The 16,034-nt window shown below is 35.0% G+C and overlaps 1 protein-coding gene across 4 annotated transcripts in view; it reads right to left on the reverse strand.

Moving 5' to 3' along the window:
• Window positions 1–16,034, reverse strand: part of LOC122520852 (serine proteinase stubble-like) — a 40,954-nt gene that overhangs the window by 7,425 nt on the left and 17,495 nt on the right. Inside the window, exons 1-2 of one of the 4 annotated variants that reach the window (XM_043641160.1) lie at window positions 14,443–15,141; window positions 239–322 (exon numbers count right to left, since the gene is read on the reverse strand). In XM_043641160.1, coding sequence (XP_043497095.1) covers window positions 239–314 — 76 coding nt within the window. In that variant the 5' untranslated portion in view covers window positions 315–322; window positions 14,443–15,141. Of the gene's footprint in view, window positions 1–228; window positions 323–14,442; window positions 15,142–16,034 lie in introns of those variants that run through there. The other 3 variants (XM_043641157.1, XM_043641158.1, XM_043641161.1) reach the window with 3 other exon arrangements.

The following is a 16,034-nucleotide window of genomic DNA, read 5'->3' on the forward strand; positions in this document are numbered from 1 at the left end:
GTAAAAGACACGGATCTTTTCTTTCTGTGAGTAATATAAGCAAGAAGAAGAAGAAAAAAAATAGAAAATATTCTTTCTCCATGACACCAGTCAAATGACCATGTAAAATCTTATATCGGCTAATGGGCTTCAATGATCCCAACTCGAAAGTTACACAAACGTTTACCGCCGAGCAAGGAACACCGAAACCATGTGTGTAATACGTTAAAACACCAAAAGGAGTATTACTGACTGTGACCTCGATTCAGCGTGCTGAGAGACCTGGCGATGCCTGACCACCAGAGAATTGTGGCCACGTAACCGATCCACCGCATCCTGATCCCTGAAAACATCAATGTCATTCGTTATAGTCGAGCCATCGCGTCAACGTCTCTCTCTCTCTCTCTCTCTCTCTTTTTATCTCTGACAATGAGATTTATTGTCATTTAATATCGTATCTTTTTATCAAATTGATCAAAGAATAAAGTATTCTATATATATTTTTAATTCAAAGTAATTTAAATTACAATTTTTAATAATAATTCATATATTTATTGTAGAATTTATTTTGTTTCATTTTATTTTTTTTTATTAGGATCATTTGGATCAGGATATAATTAAAATGATAATGATATATATTACAGAGAGTAATTAATATTATATTATTAAGTAATAATAATATATATTACTATTTAATAATAATTCATGTTGTAGAATTTATTTTATTTTATTTTATTTTTTATATTAGGATCATTTGAATCAGGATATAATTAAAATGATAATGATATATATATATATATATATTACATTGATGGAAAAAAATATTGATTAAGAATTTCTTGTTAGTTGTTAAAGAAGATATATATAATATTTTAATATTCTTCTTCTTCTTATAAGTTAATCGTAAACGTAGAAATGTGCATTTCTTACGTCTCCTAAGTTCTCGTCTGTTAATAAGCATACCTAATGCGATACGTTCCTTTCACGTGTCTCGGAAGCATGCCAAAGTACGAGCTCAATGTCGCGTTTTCGCTCTCGACAGACGGAATTATAATGCACCGAGGCGATGGATTCGCCAAGCGATTTCTACGCGTTTAGAATGAAAGATTAGGCGAAGTAGCCGCGCGCGTTAGAAGAATAGGCGAACGAGAACGTCGAATTTATCACGGGTGTTTAATCGTTCTTATGTATACAAACTCCTTTAACTATTAGTTAACATACGAATCGATGTTTTCAATTCGATCTTCGTAAAAGCTAAAACAAGTAATTCAATTGTTAAATCGTGTTCGTAATTAATTAAAAGTGATTTCTGTTTCGATTGCTATTAGATTAATTATTATCTTCGATTAGTATCTTCGTCTATTTCACACAGGATTGATTTTAAATTAACGAAAATTCTTTACGATTCGTTAAAGGAAAAACCATTAGCTTTAGGTATCGTTAATCCCTTTTTCAAACAGAACTATTAATTTATATTATCAGCAATTAATATAGTAACCCAGTTAAACGATATCCAGCAATTGAAATATTCCGTTACGTGTTTAATCGAATAAAACGAAAATAATATATATATACATATAATATATATTTCAAACGTATCTATATAATTTCAATTTTATTCCTATGTTAAAAAGTTAACATACGTAAACTGTTTAGTATAAAAAAAAAGAAAAGGAAAAAAGTGTAGACAATTATCTATAAATATATGATCGTAATCTTATCGAAATATAGATTATCTCGTATAAGAATAATAATCGTGGCAAACATTTTCTTGTTCTCGTTTTAATCTTCTTTTCGCGACTTACTATTTCTCTTACTTTTCTGAGTGAGATTGTCTGCTGAACGACGAGGGTCCGCGTCCGGTCGTCGGTCAACGTCGACAAAGACGTCGAATGAAAGAAGACGGATGTAAAGCAATCAGTTTAAAGAGAGAAAGAAAGAGACAGAACCAACGAGACCTGAATGCACCTGACTTATCGCGTTACCAAAGCCTCTTTATAAGTCGATCTCGGTGCGTTACGACCTACTTTGCGATTACCACCAACTCGCATTCCCTACAGATCGGTTTAAGTATAACACGGCTGAAACTAAATGCGAGTGATGCTGGGGATATTACTTGATTGACTACTGGGGGGACGTTAGACTAACAATAAGCATTCGAAGAATTAAAAGAAAAGTTTATGGTTGCGTTTTCTCGTAGCCTTGCTTGCGTGGCTCCCCATTAGACCGTGCCCGGACATAGTTTAGCTTTGACGATCCAAGATTACTACCGTTAACAACTCATACAACTCTTACTTTCTCGAGTTATTATACCGCTACCTCGGCCGTGGGCGTTAAGCGAATTATTATTATCTTTTTATCTTCTTTTCTTTTCTTTTCTTTTCTTAAGGCCACTCGTATTGTTTCCCAGTCTCTTTCTCTATTTCTCATTACACAATCTCGTTCGCACGGTATTTTCGAAATCGTAAGAGTGTGATTAATCAGTGTCTAACTAAAGCCTTACAATTTTTTTTACTCTTTTTTTTTTTTATCTTCCACTTATCGACAATAAATGAAAAATAAAAAGGAACATTTCTAATTTAACGTAACGTACGCGATACAATTACGTTTTACGTGTCGCGTAACACTCTGTGTGATCGATGTCTTTATTATTTATCTGTAATTAAGATAATTAAGATTGATTGAGATCATCAGAATGTATCATTAGAGTTTAGAATCTGTTTGCCATTGTTTTTTTGTTTCTTTTCCCAAGAATTTTTCAACGATCAAAGAAAATAATTAAGAACGTATATTAAGGAATCATCGAACTGTTATATATATATATATATACATATATGTGTATATATATCACGTCGGAACGACTTTATACTCGCATCGTCGAACATCATCACGTGTTTATCGAGCTCGAGAAAAGAAATCGTCATACCGTAACGGTTTAATGAAACGCGTGCGATCACGCTGGACCGTTCAGCCGTGTCGTTTCTACTCCTCCTCCTACTCCTCGTCTTCTTCTACTTTTTTTTTCTGTATACGCCTCACGATCAAATCGTGAACGAAATTCTATGATTACGTTTAAATAAAGTAATGATAACTTAATAATAATTACAGATCGTGAATATCGTTTACGCGTAATTGTAAATAAATAACGAACGAACGAACGAATTTGTTTCATTTATGAAAATAATTGAAGTCTCGTTGTGCAACGAGATTATTTCATTTTTATTTATTTACTTTTTCAGATTATAATTATAAGACTGAGAAATGATCACACAAGAAGTCGATCACAATTGTTCCTTTTTCTTTTTCTTTTATCATATTACAGGTGGGGATTTTATTCGTAATCGTTTAATAATCGGTTGACGACTAAGTCAACGTAGAAAAACAAATGGAAAAATCTGATATCAGATATAAAATATATCATCGCGGAAGAAAGGTCCGTTAAAAGAGTTCATAAATAGTGATATAAGCTTTACAAGTTTTCGCCTAACGTTCTTTCCTGGCGGATAAGAGTCAAACGGTTGCATAAATCAGGTGGAATCGACCCACATGCGCAGCCATTCTTCGAAAGCGCGTACTACCACCACCACCACCATCACCACCACCACCACCATACCATGGGGATTTAATGTAGCTTGATTTATGTGGCGTGAAACGCGTTGACGTTTCCGAGTGCCGTACCAAGGCGAATCGAAAGCCGAACACAATGTTTTCAGACCGAGCTAAGCCATTCTCTCTCTTGCGTTGAACAGTAAAATTCGTTTTAAAGCGATAACTAGCCGTTTCTTTTCTTTTTCTATTATCTTACAAGTAGTTGTTCCTTTTTTTTCGTTTTTATCGTAACATATTGTTATTATTTGAACATATATGAAATCAATTTTGATTGTACGTTCATGAAACGCGTTTAAAATTATTATCAACAAAATAATAGGAGTTACGGTATAATAATTATGAAAAGAATAAGAAACAAAAAATACCACGTACACATACCTATACCCATACATACGCTATATGTTGCATCATATAACATATCAGAGAGAGAGAGAGAGAGAGAGAGAGAGAGAGACAGAGAGACAGAGAGACAGAGAGACAGAGATAAAGTATAATTCATTGCAATTTCCACAACTCGCGTGTCAACTCGTAAAGAATCGATACATTGATCTTATAAGACTATCATTTCCCATCGCTAGTTACGAGTAAGAAATGAGGTAGAAATAAAACATATCCTTCTTATCGATCCGTACTATAGCTGGATGGATACTGGTTCACATAGTGTTCGTTCGACCGGTATCGGAATTACCTTTTCCTTGATACGAGTAATCTTACGGGCAGTAACACCTACCCGTTCCCCATACGGAATATATCTGGTTACATTGCTAAACAAAAATAGGATACTTTGCCAATCAGTTAGATGAAATTAGTATGAGAGAGATAGATTGATTGACGTAAGTGGTATTGACACTATAAACCTTCGTGATCGGTATTATTCAATGTGGAAATTCCGGATTTTCTATCTTAATTACTTTTCTTTATTTATTTATAGAAATAATATGATTTTTTTTAGATTTACCTTTCGTCGAGAAAAAACTGGATTTAATAATTATCTTATCATATACATAAATCTTTCCATACTTTATATGATGAAAGAAAAAAAGAAAAGTAACTTTTCCATACATTTAAATATTTTAATCCTAGTTTACGAACTCTATTTAAAATTACATTTCTATAATTAAACGCGTTTTCTTTTTACATTCCATAATCTTAACGTATATATTTATCGATTGATAGGCTTTAAACTGGTCATTTATAGACTACTAAACTAAAATTAGACTTGTTCATTTAAATAGATATTATTAAATATTATTTCTCAATATTCAATATCTCATTTTGTTTTTCAATATTATTATTCTTCAAAATCCTTTTGATATTATCCAAGAATTCGAGTTGAAATATACCGATATTTTGTATAAATCCGTTCATTACCGATAACTAAATTTGTTAACGAAATCCTATTTTTCTCTTTACTTCATCGTAGTACACTTTTCTTATCCTATCCATTGTCTTATCCTTCTGAATTTGATAAATCACTCTCGTAACTTTTAACATTATACATTGTATAGGTACTTGCCTATAATAATCTTACAAAGTACGATATAACACGTTAAATAAATTTAATTGATTTATCTCAACAATACAGTTACGTTTGCGGTTTTTTTTTTTATTTTACGGATCATCGTAAAAAGGATGCGTTGTTTGCTGCGTTGTTTGTTGTTCCCTTTCAGAGAAATCTTTTTTTTTTTTTAAATTGTTTTACGTCGAATACGTAGAAAACGGATACACTTGTGGATTTCGTTGGGAATGTGGCGCGGAGGTAAAGGAAAAGAAATAAAGAAAAAAAAAGACAAAAAGGGCAGGAGGGTAGACCGGGTTCTGCACGTTGTCACCGAATTCTGGTTTCGCATACCGGGTCATCGACGTCTTCGGAGTCGCGTTTGCTCGTTCGATCGAGTTCCCCCCTTTCTCCCTGCCTCCCTCTCCCCCTCCTCCACCCCTCCTCCCCATCCTCCAGGAAAGTTCATCTCAAAAAGAGAGATACCTTCGTTCCTTTCTCTTTTTTTAACGCGTTCCTCCTTTTTTTGATAATTTGTCGTTCTAGCACCGATTCTCCCTCGGATGAAAAAGGGGGCCCCCAAAAGGGCCCGTGTCTTTCTACTCGTCCTCCCAGGACCCCATTTCTCCCGCGGGCCCTGTTCTCTCCTCTTTCGCTTTTTAATCATCCCTCGAGGGTTTCGACGAGCGTGCCATCTTCTTACTACTGTCTCTCGTCTTCTCGTCGTTCGAATAAAAAAAGAACAAGAAATTCGAGTGAAGAGAAAAGAAAAGAAAAAAAAATAAGGAAGGCCCAAAACGAGGGGTTGGGAAGGGGGGAGCCCGTTTCCCCTTTTTGCGGGTTGAAATAAAGAAAGAGATGGGAATCAGAGCACGGAGTGTCGCGTTACCATTGCCCGTCGCGAATATTTTATTCGTGGTTAATTGTATAATAAAAGAAGAAAAACAAACAAAAGGATCAGGGAAAGAAGTAAATAAAAAAGGAAAAGAGATACATCTTATACAATTCTATTTGATATTTCTGAAATAAGAAAATTCGTTTATAATCTGATACGTGCGAATGATAAGAAATAATAGTTGTATGGAACGTATAGAAAAAAAAAAGGAAAAGGAAAAGAAAAAAAGTACAACGATTTCACCAATCAAAGTTACTAATTTAAGTAATTGCGGGTTAGGTAAAGGTGGGATCGAATAGTAATTGAAATTGAGGAAGGCTTTTCTTTTTTGTTTTTTTTTTTTCTATTGAATCCGGTTATCACTTTGGAACAAGGATTGTGTGAAACGTTTGCTTGCGTGTGGGTGGGTGGGGGTGGTAGTCGACGGACAGCTTCTCATAGATGAAAGGAAGAAAACTTACAATTAGTTAAATTCTCACGTATATTTTGTTAGATTGGTAATCGGGCCAGGTCGAGTGTTAAATTCAACAGATGATAAATAGAATTTCTATTTATTATCTCGAAGAAATAAGATTTCTTACCATGATGATGATGATGATGATGATGATGATGATGATTATGATTATGATAATAATAGGAAAGAAATAACGAAGATGAAATTTTTCGCATTTAAATCGTTTGATTATCGTCTTACTTCGTGTTATATTTTCTTCGATATCTTAAAACACGAAAACGTACTTTGTTTTCTTTATTATATGTATCAGTGTTTAAATCTTTTTTTTTATAGATATAGTATATTAAAATATGACTTTTAAGTTAGAGTGTTAGTAACATTTTCTAGTTAGTGCAAAGGCCAGACATTATTTCGAAGAAAACGATACATATCTCTTGATACTTGTTTCTATACAACTTTAAAGAAAGTTTATATCGTAGTACGGTAAGACGAGTTAGAATCGTATCTGTGAACTTCCATCTTCGATATAGGTGCGTCTACGCTATGGTGAAAAAGGAAATCGAAGTTTTGTTGGTAACAGTAAGAAATGTATTTCTGTGTACGAATAGAAGAAGAAGAAGAAGAAGAAGAAGAAATATGAAAGAATAAGAAAACAAAAAAAAAGAAAGAAAGAAAAATCAGATAAAAAGGTGTCAGTTTTGAACGTTATTTCGCGAAGATAGAATTTTATTTGATTTCTACCTTTTTTTCTCTTCCCCCCTATACCACGATCCTCCCATTTCGTTTTCGTCAACTATTTTATTTCGTAAAAAATAAGACAAAAATAAGAGAAACATGTAACAAGATTCTAAGCATGAGATTGAATATAACAACACACATTTCAAGTATCATTTTGATGTATGTGCAATATATAACTATAGAAAGGTATAAGAGCATAAAAGGCGTGTAAGAACATAGGTACAGAGAGAAGTAAGCAAAGACAATATAAAGAAATCAAATAAAATCAAATAAAAATTAAATAAAATAAAAAAAGGCAGGAAAGAACGGTTAAAGCGTGTGCCTTGTTGACGGTCAAGGAAGAACTGGGCCGTGATCTCGTGTTACTCGACGGTACATGCGTGTGTTGTCTCCCACGTGGGGTCTCTCGGTCGTTCGACAAAAAGTGACACGCATTTCAGTAGAAGAATGAGACGAGCAAAAGGTAGAAAAGAACGTAGGGAACAAATTTAGTTGGAAACGATGAAATGAAATCAAATGAAATGAAAGGAAAGGAAAGGAAGAAAGAAATAAGACAACAGGGAATAAAATGAACCAACTAACACCACTCGGATTCGATATTCCTTCTAATGACGTCCTCTGTTCGTTCTAGCGTGAAGACCAAATAGAATCGTGTTGCCGGCGCAAATCGATCCTCGACCTCACTCATATTCTCTATTTCTCTTTTTCTATCTATCTATCTATCCATCCATCCATCCATTTCTCTTCTATCTTTCTTTCTCTGGTTGGTGTGCGCAACCCGTCAAGATATTCCACCGATACCAAAGTCATTCGAGATCGGCTGGACCGTGGACCGTTAAGTCCAGTTTGCCAAGAAGAACCTAAAGAAACTGTTCCACTCTTCTACATGCTTCGAATAGTGTTCCGATAGGAAGGAGGCCTCTCTCTGGGGCAAGGTCAAGAAGCAAACAGTAGAAAACTGTCACCGTTTGCTCTGCTCTTGCACTGTTCTGTTCTGTTCTTCTTTCCTATTTTCTCTTCTCATATTTTTTTCTATCTGTTAATTTACTCGTTGTAACATCCAACTGGCTAGAATACAAAAAAGATGCTCTCTCGCGATGACCTACTACTACTGATCGCGGATTTTATTATCTTCCTGCGTCTGTTATATTCTTAGAAAACTCTAGGACCCTTTCGAACGATCATTAACCCTTTCCCATTACAAATTATATTTCAATTTTGTTACCGACAGATCACGATGATTTTGAAATTTACTTTAATTCAAATAATAATAATAATATATATATATATATATATATTAATTATGTACTCTCGTTTTATTTACACTATCGTTGTATTTTGTAATATCCGAGTGTAGGTACGATATTTCTTGAAATAAAAATTGATGTCGAGTGACACACTCGACATAAGAGTGCAAGGTTTGACTTCAACTATCCGTTTAGAGTTCTTTAGAGAATCGAAAGAATTCACGAAGATTTCTACGATATTATTCACGCTCACGAGATGATACTGAAAGGATTTCGGAGATCTCGATGACGAATCAACGAGAAAGAGAGAGAGAGAGAGTTTTATTACACCTTTCCTACCAACGTTTCTTTTCCTTCTTCTCTTCTTCTCTTCTCTTTCCTTTATTTTATCTTTTTTTCTCTCTTTCTATCGTATTAACCTTCCTTTAGTCTTTCAGAACACGTGTCGTTTCTTGAACGTGAGAAAATTTCTTAACGAATCGTTAGCCAGTCGTCTAAAAGTGCGAACACACACGGCAAGGACGTTGATCCGCGTAGTAGAACTCGGAAAAACTTTCTTTATCTCTTTTCTCTCTTTAGTATTACGATTTTTAAAAAGAACGAACGATTTATAGATGATAGGGATAAATCGAATTAATTCATGTAAAATATAAATTTATTGTTTTTCTTGTTTTTTTAATTAGTCATAAAAGAAAAGAAAAAAAAGAAAATATGCGACGAGATAAAAAAAGAATATATATATATATACATAAATAAAAAGCTAATATATTTTCGTTTGCGTTCAGTCAACGAAATATTTCTAAGATTTGATGAACATTTTCTTGCAAGAGCAAGATAGGTGCTCTGCTACCGTTCATCTTCCCTCGGTCGATTTCTCGTGTAGTAGTCGTCTTCTTCTCGGCGATTAGCGTTGCAAGGCAATTCCATGACCGTTATACGACCGCATCGTTTATGACGGAATCATTTGCGATGAAAAATGACAGAAGAGAGAACAATGACGATGGAGAGAGAGAGAGAGAGAGAGAGAGAGAAAGGGAAAGAAAGAAGAGTCATGTAACGCGTTGATTAATTAACTTTCCACCGACTACCTTAGGTTGATCTTAGGTGATAAGAAAAAAAAGAAATTGTTCATTTAAAATAGATAAAACATATATTTATTTGCAATCGTATATTTGTCTGAAAAATTTGAGTTTTTTGTTTGTTTAACGAGAAACAACATAAAGAGGGAGGTGTGTTTAAGAAGTGAAACGGTTGTTCGTGGAAATGATAGAAAAACAAGTTGTTCAATCTTCGAATGACTTTTTCTCGAACGATCATTATCGCGGATAAATGTTAACGAGAGAAAATAGGAAGGTTCTACGATTTGTAGAATGGAATAAATGCGATAGGAAGGGGACGTGGGATGCCGTAAATGGTCAAGGCGCCTTTTCCCCATTGTACGTCATAGCTCTCTTGAGCTGGTAATACGGGGTCGTAGTTGGTTCTCTAAGGTGCCGGTTAATGAATCGGCCAACTTGTCCACGATAGAACAAATTGCATTCACGACGAGATACGATAGACAAGGAAGGTACAATACGGCGCCTAAAGTTCCGTAACCTGTTATACAATTTCGAATAAATTCACGATCAATCGTAATTAAGGATGTTCGACGTGTGTGTGTGACGCGTCGAATTAATTAATCTCCGGTGGAATGAAATGACTCGTTCATTTTTCACGATTTCAAATTTCCTCTCTATGGATTAAACGTTGATTATATTATTACGTGTTGTCTTTTTTTTGTGTTTTATTCGACTAGAAAACAAACGAAAAAAATTATCTTTGCGAATTTGATATCGACTAAACGAGATATAAATCGTAATTAATTTAAATGTCAATTCAATTTTCAAAGTAGTTAACTTTTCTTTTTGTTTTTTTTTTCAACGATAAATTCTACGGTATCTAAATTTTCTTGTCAATAATAACAAATAAAACATCTTGCTAAGCTAAACGAAGTACGTATCTCGTAAAACGATGACAACATTTTTGATCATACGTATAGAATATCAGATTAACTCTAACGAATTAATCAAGGTTCCTGGCAAATCTTGTAATTCATTTATACGCTAGTGGATGAATAGAAATTAATACGAGACAGGAATAGTCGATGACAGGGGAAAAGATAAACCCGAAAAATTTCGTAGGAAACTTTTTAGGATGCTGGAAACCAAAGTCCTAGAGAGTGCTAAGACTTCAAGATTTTTACTCTCTCTCTTTCTCTCTCTCTCTTTCTCTTTCTCTCTCTATCTATCTGTCTCTTTCCTTTTCTCTCTTTCTGCTCGCTTGCACATTCTACTATTCCCCTTAATCATCCGTCCGTTTCCTCCGGGCTTTGTTACGCCCGCTTATTAAACGGAGCAAGGTGCATTGCCACTCGACGTACCAGGAAGGACATAAATTAAATTACCCGAGGGCTAAAAGTACTACTAGCACCTAGGACGAGTTAGGAAAGTACGATGTTCGTAAACTCGGAAGCACAAGTGATTTCGCACATGATCCTAAGAAAGAATTGTGTTACTTAAAGAATTAGTATTATCATTTTCGAAATATATATCACCCAAAATTTAATTGACCTTGTCAAATTTCGAAATCTAATTATTCTAATTAGATTATCTCCTAAAGATATTAGAAAAATTGATAGAAATATCTTCTCTTAGATGAGAATTGTCTCATTCTCGATTAATAAAATACAAAAAATACGGATTACGTGTAATATTATTTCTTACTTCGAATAAAAAAATTTAATAGATCATCGAGAGACAACAATTATTTTGTATATATTTTATTATACGGTACGGAGATATAAACGTTGGTTTATTAGATCGAATATTTTTCGTTTTAGTTTATTTTTCTTACAAAACAAAATCAAAATTTGTCCTGTTAGCCAAATATGCGTGACACAATCGTAGGGTGTAATAATTTTCCACGATCTACGTGAACAAATTATTGATATATATTTTTGTGCTACGTATTATCGTTCGAATTCTTTTTTTCCTCCATGAATTACGAGACAATTTCCGTTTTTCATAATCGTGACAAACGCGATTTGTTCGTTCGCGTTGATAGCAAACAAAACTAAACTCTCTCTCTCTCTCTCTTGTTCGTACTATCTTGCAGAGACTCAACTCGAACGGGCTTCATCAATCTTGTATTTTTTTTTTAATTTTTTTTTATTTTCTTCCTCTTCTTTTCCCCCCGTGCGTGCTTTCTCTATCGGAGAGGCGGGAGGGGTAGGAGGAGGAGGGGGGGGAGGTCTCTTTCTCTCGACGATTAAAACGCTGATCGATCGGTCGATCCATCAATCTCGTAAATCGCAGGAAAGTGCACGACTTTTTAGATAATGGAAAATTTATCCTTATCCGCGAGTTTAGTTTACGAGCTTTATATACGAGACGGTTATAAATATTCATAGGAGAAACCAACGATTCCTATATACATATATATATATATACACACACACACACACATATATATATATCTATAATTTATTTTTTTCTTCCTCGTTTTACGCTAGTCCAATGCTCGAGGAGTGAATTTGAAGCGAAAGGACCGCTCTAGGTAGCCTTAATATTTCAACCAAAAGAAAAAAAGAAAAAATAAAGAAGGAAAGATTGATCGATGAAAAAAGAATGAATAGAAGTTGTAAGGTGAAAAGACTTTCATATCATAGTAGGACAAAGTAATGGATTAATAAATGAATTAATCTATCAGTCGGGTACCCGCATCTCAATCGATCAAAATCCAAATCGTAAATAAATCCTGTTAATCCGATTAATAATTAATAATGATTAGGAATTAAATGAGGATAGGACGAACGTTATTTACGTTACGAATGTTAGTTACGTTTCAAATACAGTGATAGGGGAATATATAATATAATCCGTTTAATTAATTATTAATTATGATTGAAATTCAGTCTTTACTGAGTTGTATTAGTGTTATGCGTCAGACTCGGATTGAGTGAGGGGGGAAGTAAGGGGAGAAGTTAAAAGGAGGAGGAGGAGGAGGAAGAGGAGAATGAGTATGTTTAATGCTACGTGGATGTGTAGAAGAATGCAAAAAGCGAGAGGAGTCCTTTTTGTTGCGATAAGCGCGAAATCGAGCCACCGTACCGGTATCCCGTTGCACGAGCCTAGAAAAAAATAAGAAGAAAAAAGCAAAAAGAAATAGAAGAAGAAGAAGAAGAAGAAGAAGAAGAAGAAGAAGGAGAAGAAGAAGAAGAGAAGAAGAGAAGAGGAGGAACTTTTCTCGACCCGTTCGAAATGGGTACGTGCCAAGAAGAAGAAGAAGAAGAAGCAAGTTTTAGATCGATATAGTACCGGCAATCAGGCCTCGTACCTACGTTCTTACCTGTAACACGGCGCCGCATGAGTTAGATATTATTAACCTAATGCTTGTGTGTACATCCATGTAGTAATTAACGTACTAATCGCGTCGTTGATTCACCTGGACGTTAACAATAAATTTAATCGTCGATTATGAAGTATTTGAATCTTTCGCGTAATCATTAAAATGACATATATTCTAATATCGTTGGAATATTCATCGTTTATAATAAATTTTGAATAAATTGCGTTTAATCGGGATTCTTTCGTAAATCTTATTTGTAAACAAACTTTTCAATTTCGTTAAATATCGAAATAATAAAGAAGTAGAAATTGAAGAGGGGGGTTTTATGATTTTTTTGTCTTTTATCTTTTTTTTTTTTTTACAATTCTCACGGGCGTCTAACGGTTTTAACCGAAGAAACGTAGACGTGCATAGCGAATGTAATTCGAAATTAGAAGCGGCACGAACGTGGAAGGACTTTCGCGTAAACGAGGAAGCTGGGATGGATCATCGTGAATCCATCCGAAAGAACGGGATAAGATCGAGGAATATATTGGTAAACTCGGTGAAGTATTATAATATCGTGCGAAAGTTATGGTAGATAACCGAAAAAGAGAGAGAGAGAGAGAGAGAGGAAAATAAATAAATTGAAAAAGAAGAAAGTGTATTAACTTATTGCACCAAAAAAGTGTCTATTGTCCTACGAAATATTAATGCAAATAAAAGAAAAATAATATATAAACTAGAATATAAAAAAAAAAAATGAAAAATATTTGATTACGAAAATCGAAAATATAGAAGTACATTGAATGAAATATTTAATAATAAAATATAATATATTGTTTTTTTTTATATGAAATAATATTATTAATAATTATACAATATATTAAGAAATAAATAGAGAAATAGCAAAGCAAATAGACGAACGCACAGAGATAGGAAATAAGATACATATAAATTAGTTCGACGATGTATCTATCCTTGCTTCTGACTGATACGCGAATGTGAACGTTATTAACGCATTATTAATAAACTCTAGGTAGATAAGTATTACGGAAGTATGAAAACGGTAATGGATAATTGGAAACTGGGAGGAGGAGGGAGGATCAACGGTGGCGCGTAAAGAACCGAAAGAGATTAACGTGATAGTTGGGTTAGCAGCGATTGTACGAACATAAGTCACGTTCGATGTATTTTACGGTATTTACGAGCAACTCACGAATCAAGCTGAAATCACAGTAGTGCGACAAAGAGAAAAGAAAGAAAAAGAAGAGAAACAGAGAGAGAAAGAGATGACTGGGTTTCTTCGAGATGCCGTTCAGAAGCCGAGATTGTTCGTTCGGATTAAAAAAAAAAAGGAAAGGAAAAAGGAAAAAAAGGAATAAGAAAAAGAAGAATGAAAGAAGAAGAGGAACGGGAGAAAGAGATCGAGGAGTTCATCGTTCGACCCTTCCCTGACTTCTCGCCCTTAACGAGATGAGTCACGTGCATTCATAAGAAAGAAAGAGAAAGAGAGAGAGAGAATACAAGTGTTGGTCATCGTTATAGTTATCTTCATAGTCATCTAATTTGATGATAATAAAACGACCACGGGAAGAATATAATAAAAAATAAGAAAGCGTAAAATATATAGATTAGTCGTTAAAAAGAGGAATACCTGGGGGAGGGTACACCTCTGGGATCCTGATCCGCGATTGGTCCGTTTCGCGTGATCACTTCATCCGCGATCGCCACGAATTTCGTTGGCCTTTATGCTGCTCGAGAATTCGTTATCCAAGCGAGTAATCTCTTCGACGATGCCAACAACAACAACAACGACGACGTTTACGTACGCTGATATCCCCATTTTGTGATTTTGTTCCTTTTTTTAATCAAAGTATTATCGATCCTTGACGTTCAAACTCTCTCATCCTTTCCAAAATAATAATCAAATCGATAGACTGACTTATTCTGTTTGTTTTTTTTTTGTTTGTTCTTAATCGTATCGCACGATCGAATATAATTCAATTGCGTGTTCGCGTGTATGTTTATTTCTTTTTCTTTTTCCTTAAAAACCAACCGTAAAATCACTTCAGTTTTTTTTTTTCGAATGAAATGAAATGAAATGAGAAGACGACGATTGGGAACAAAACGAAAAGGATAATTAAAGGAAAAGAGAAAACTAGGCTTAAGAGGGGAAGGAGTTTGTTACATTGAAACAAGTTGTTTTGCGGGAGGTTAATGAAGAATGTCGTAGACGACGAGGGGGTTCTCGATCGGGAAAGACGATCTGGTGTCGCGGATATTCAGTAAGTTGAGTGGTTTAAGATTTAGCCGTGACGAACGCCGGGCTAGCACTGAACGGCTTAACCGGTATACAACCACTGACCATCACCATCGCAGCCATCGTGGCTCTCTCCTTCTTGATCTCTCTTTCTCTCTCTCTCTCTCTCTATCTCTCCCTCTCTCTATCTCTCTCTTTCTTTCTCTCCTTTCTCCCTACTCACTCGACGCATTCTCTTCTACACCGCTAACTGCTATCTCGTCGCTCGTCCTTCTTCCAGGACGTATCCTAACTCTTCTCGGTGACTTTGGATATTCAAGGCCACCGGAAGAAGACCCTTACAAAAATCTTGACAACCATTCTCTCTCTCTCTCTCTCTCTCTCTGTAACGAGTCCAGGTGATCATTATCGAAACAGTAATATTTGTTTACTCTAACTTTTCGTTGCATCGGATTAACTTTATTCCATCAAAATTTGTAAAATGTTCATATTGGGGATTGTTACAGATTTAAGTATAAGTTTTTATGAACGTAATATTTATTTCAATCGATCGAGAATAATGATTACGATTACAGTTTAGAGCAAAAGTTATCGACTTTTCCTCCGTTCATCTTCGGTGCCGTTCTTGCGAGTCGTTGTTGCGCGTCGAGTCGCGTAAGAAGCAAGAATGTTGGCACGATGAACGAGGAACGAGGAAGAAGGAGATAAAAGAAAACTATAGTTTAACGTTAGATGAGAAGGAGGAGGAGAAGGAGGAGGCTGACGAACGAGTAGAATAGAGAGAGAGAGAGAGAGAGAGAAAGAGAGAAAATAGAAAACGAACGACCGTCGTCGGCCCGTGACGCGATTAACGACGAAATTATTTCCACTAATTACGAACCGTTGCGAGAGCACCAGCAACTGCAACTGCAGCAGCAACTGCAACAGCCGTTTCTATCTTCTCTTAAGTTTCACGATTATTTCTTGTTGTTCCATGGGGTTTATAA

The sequence above is a fragment of the Polistes fuscatus genome, unplaced genomic scaffold (genome assembly GCF_010416935.1).
Source record: "Polistes fuscatus isolate 324 unplaced genomic scaffold, CU_Pfus_HIC Scaffold4, whole genome shotgun sequence".
Lineage (NCBI taxonomy): Eukaryota > Metazoa > Arthropoda > Insecta > Hymenoptera > Vespidae > Polistes > Polistes fuscatus.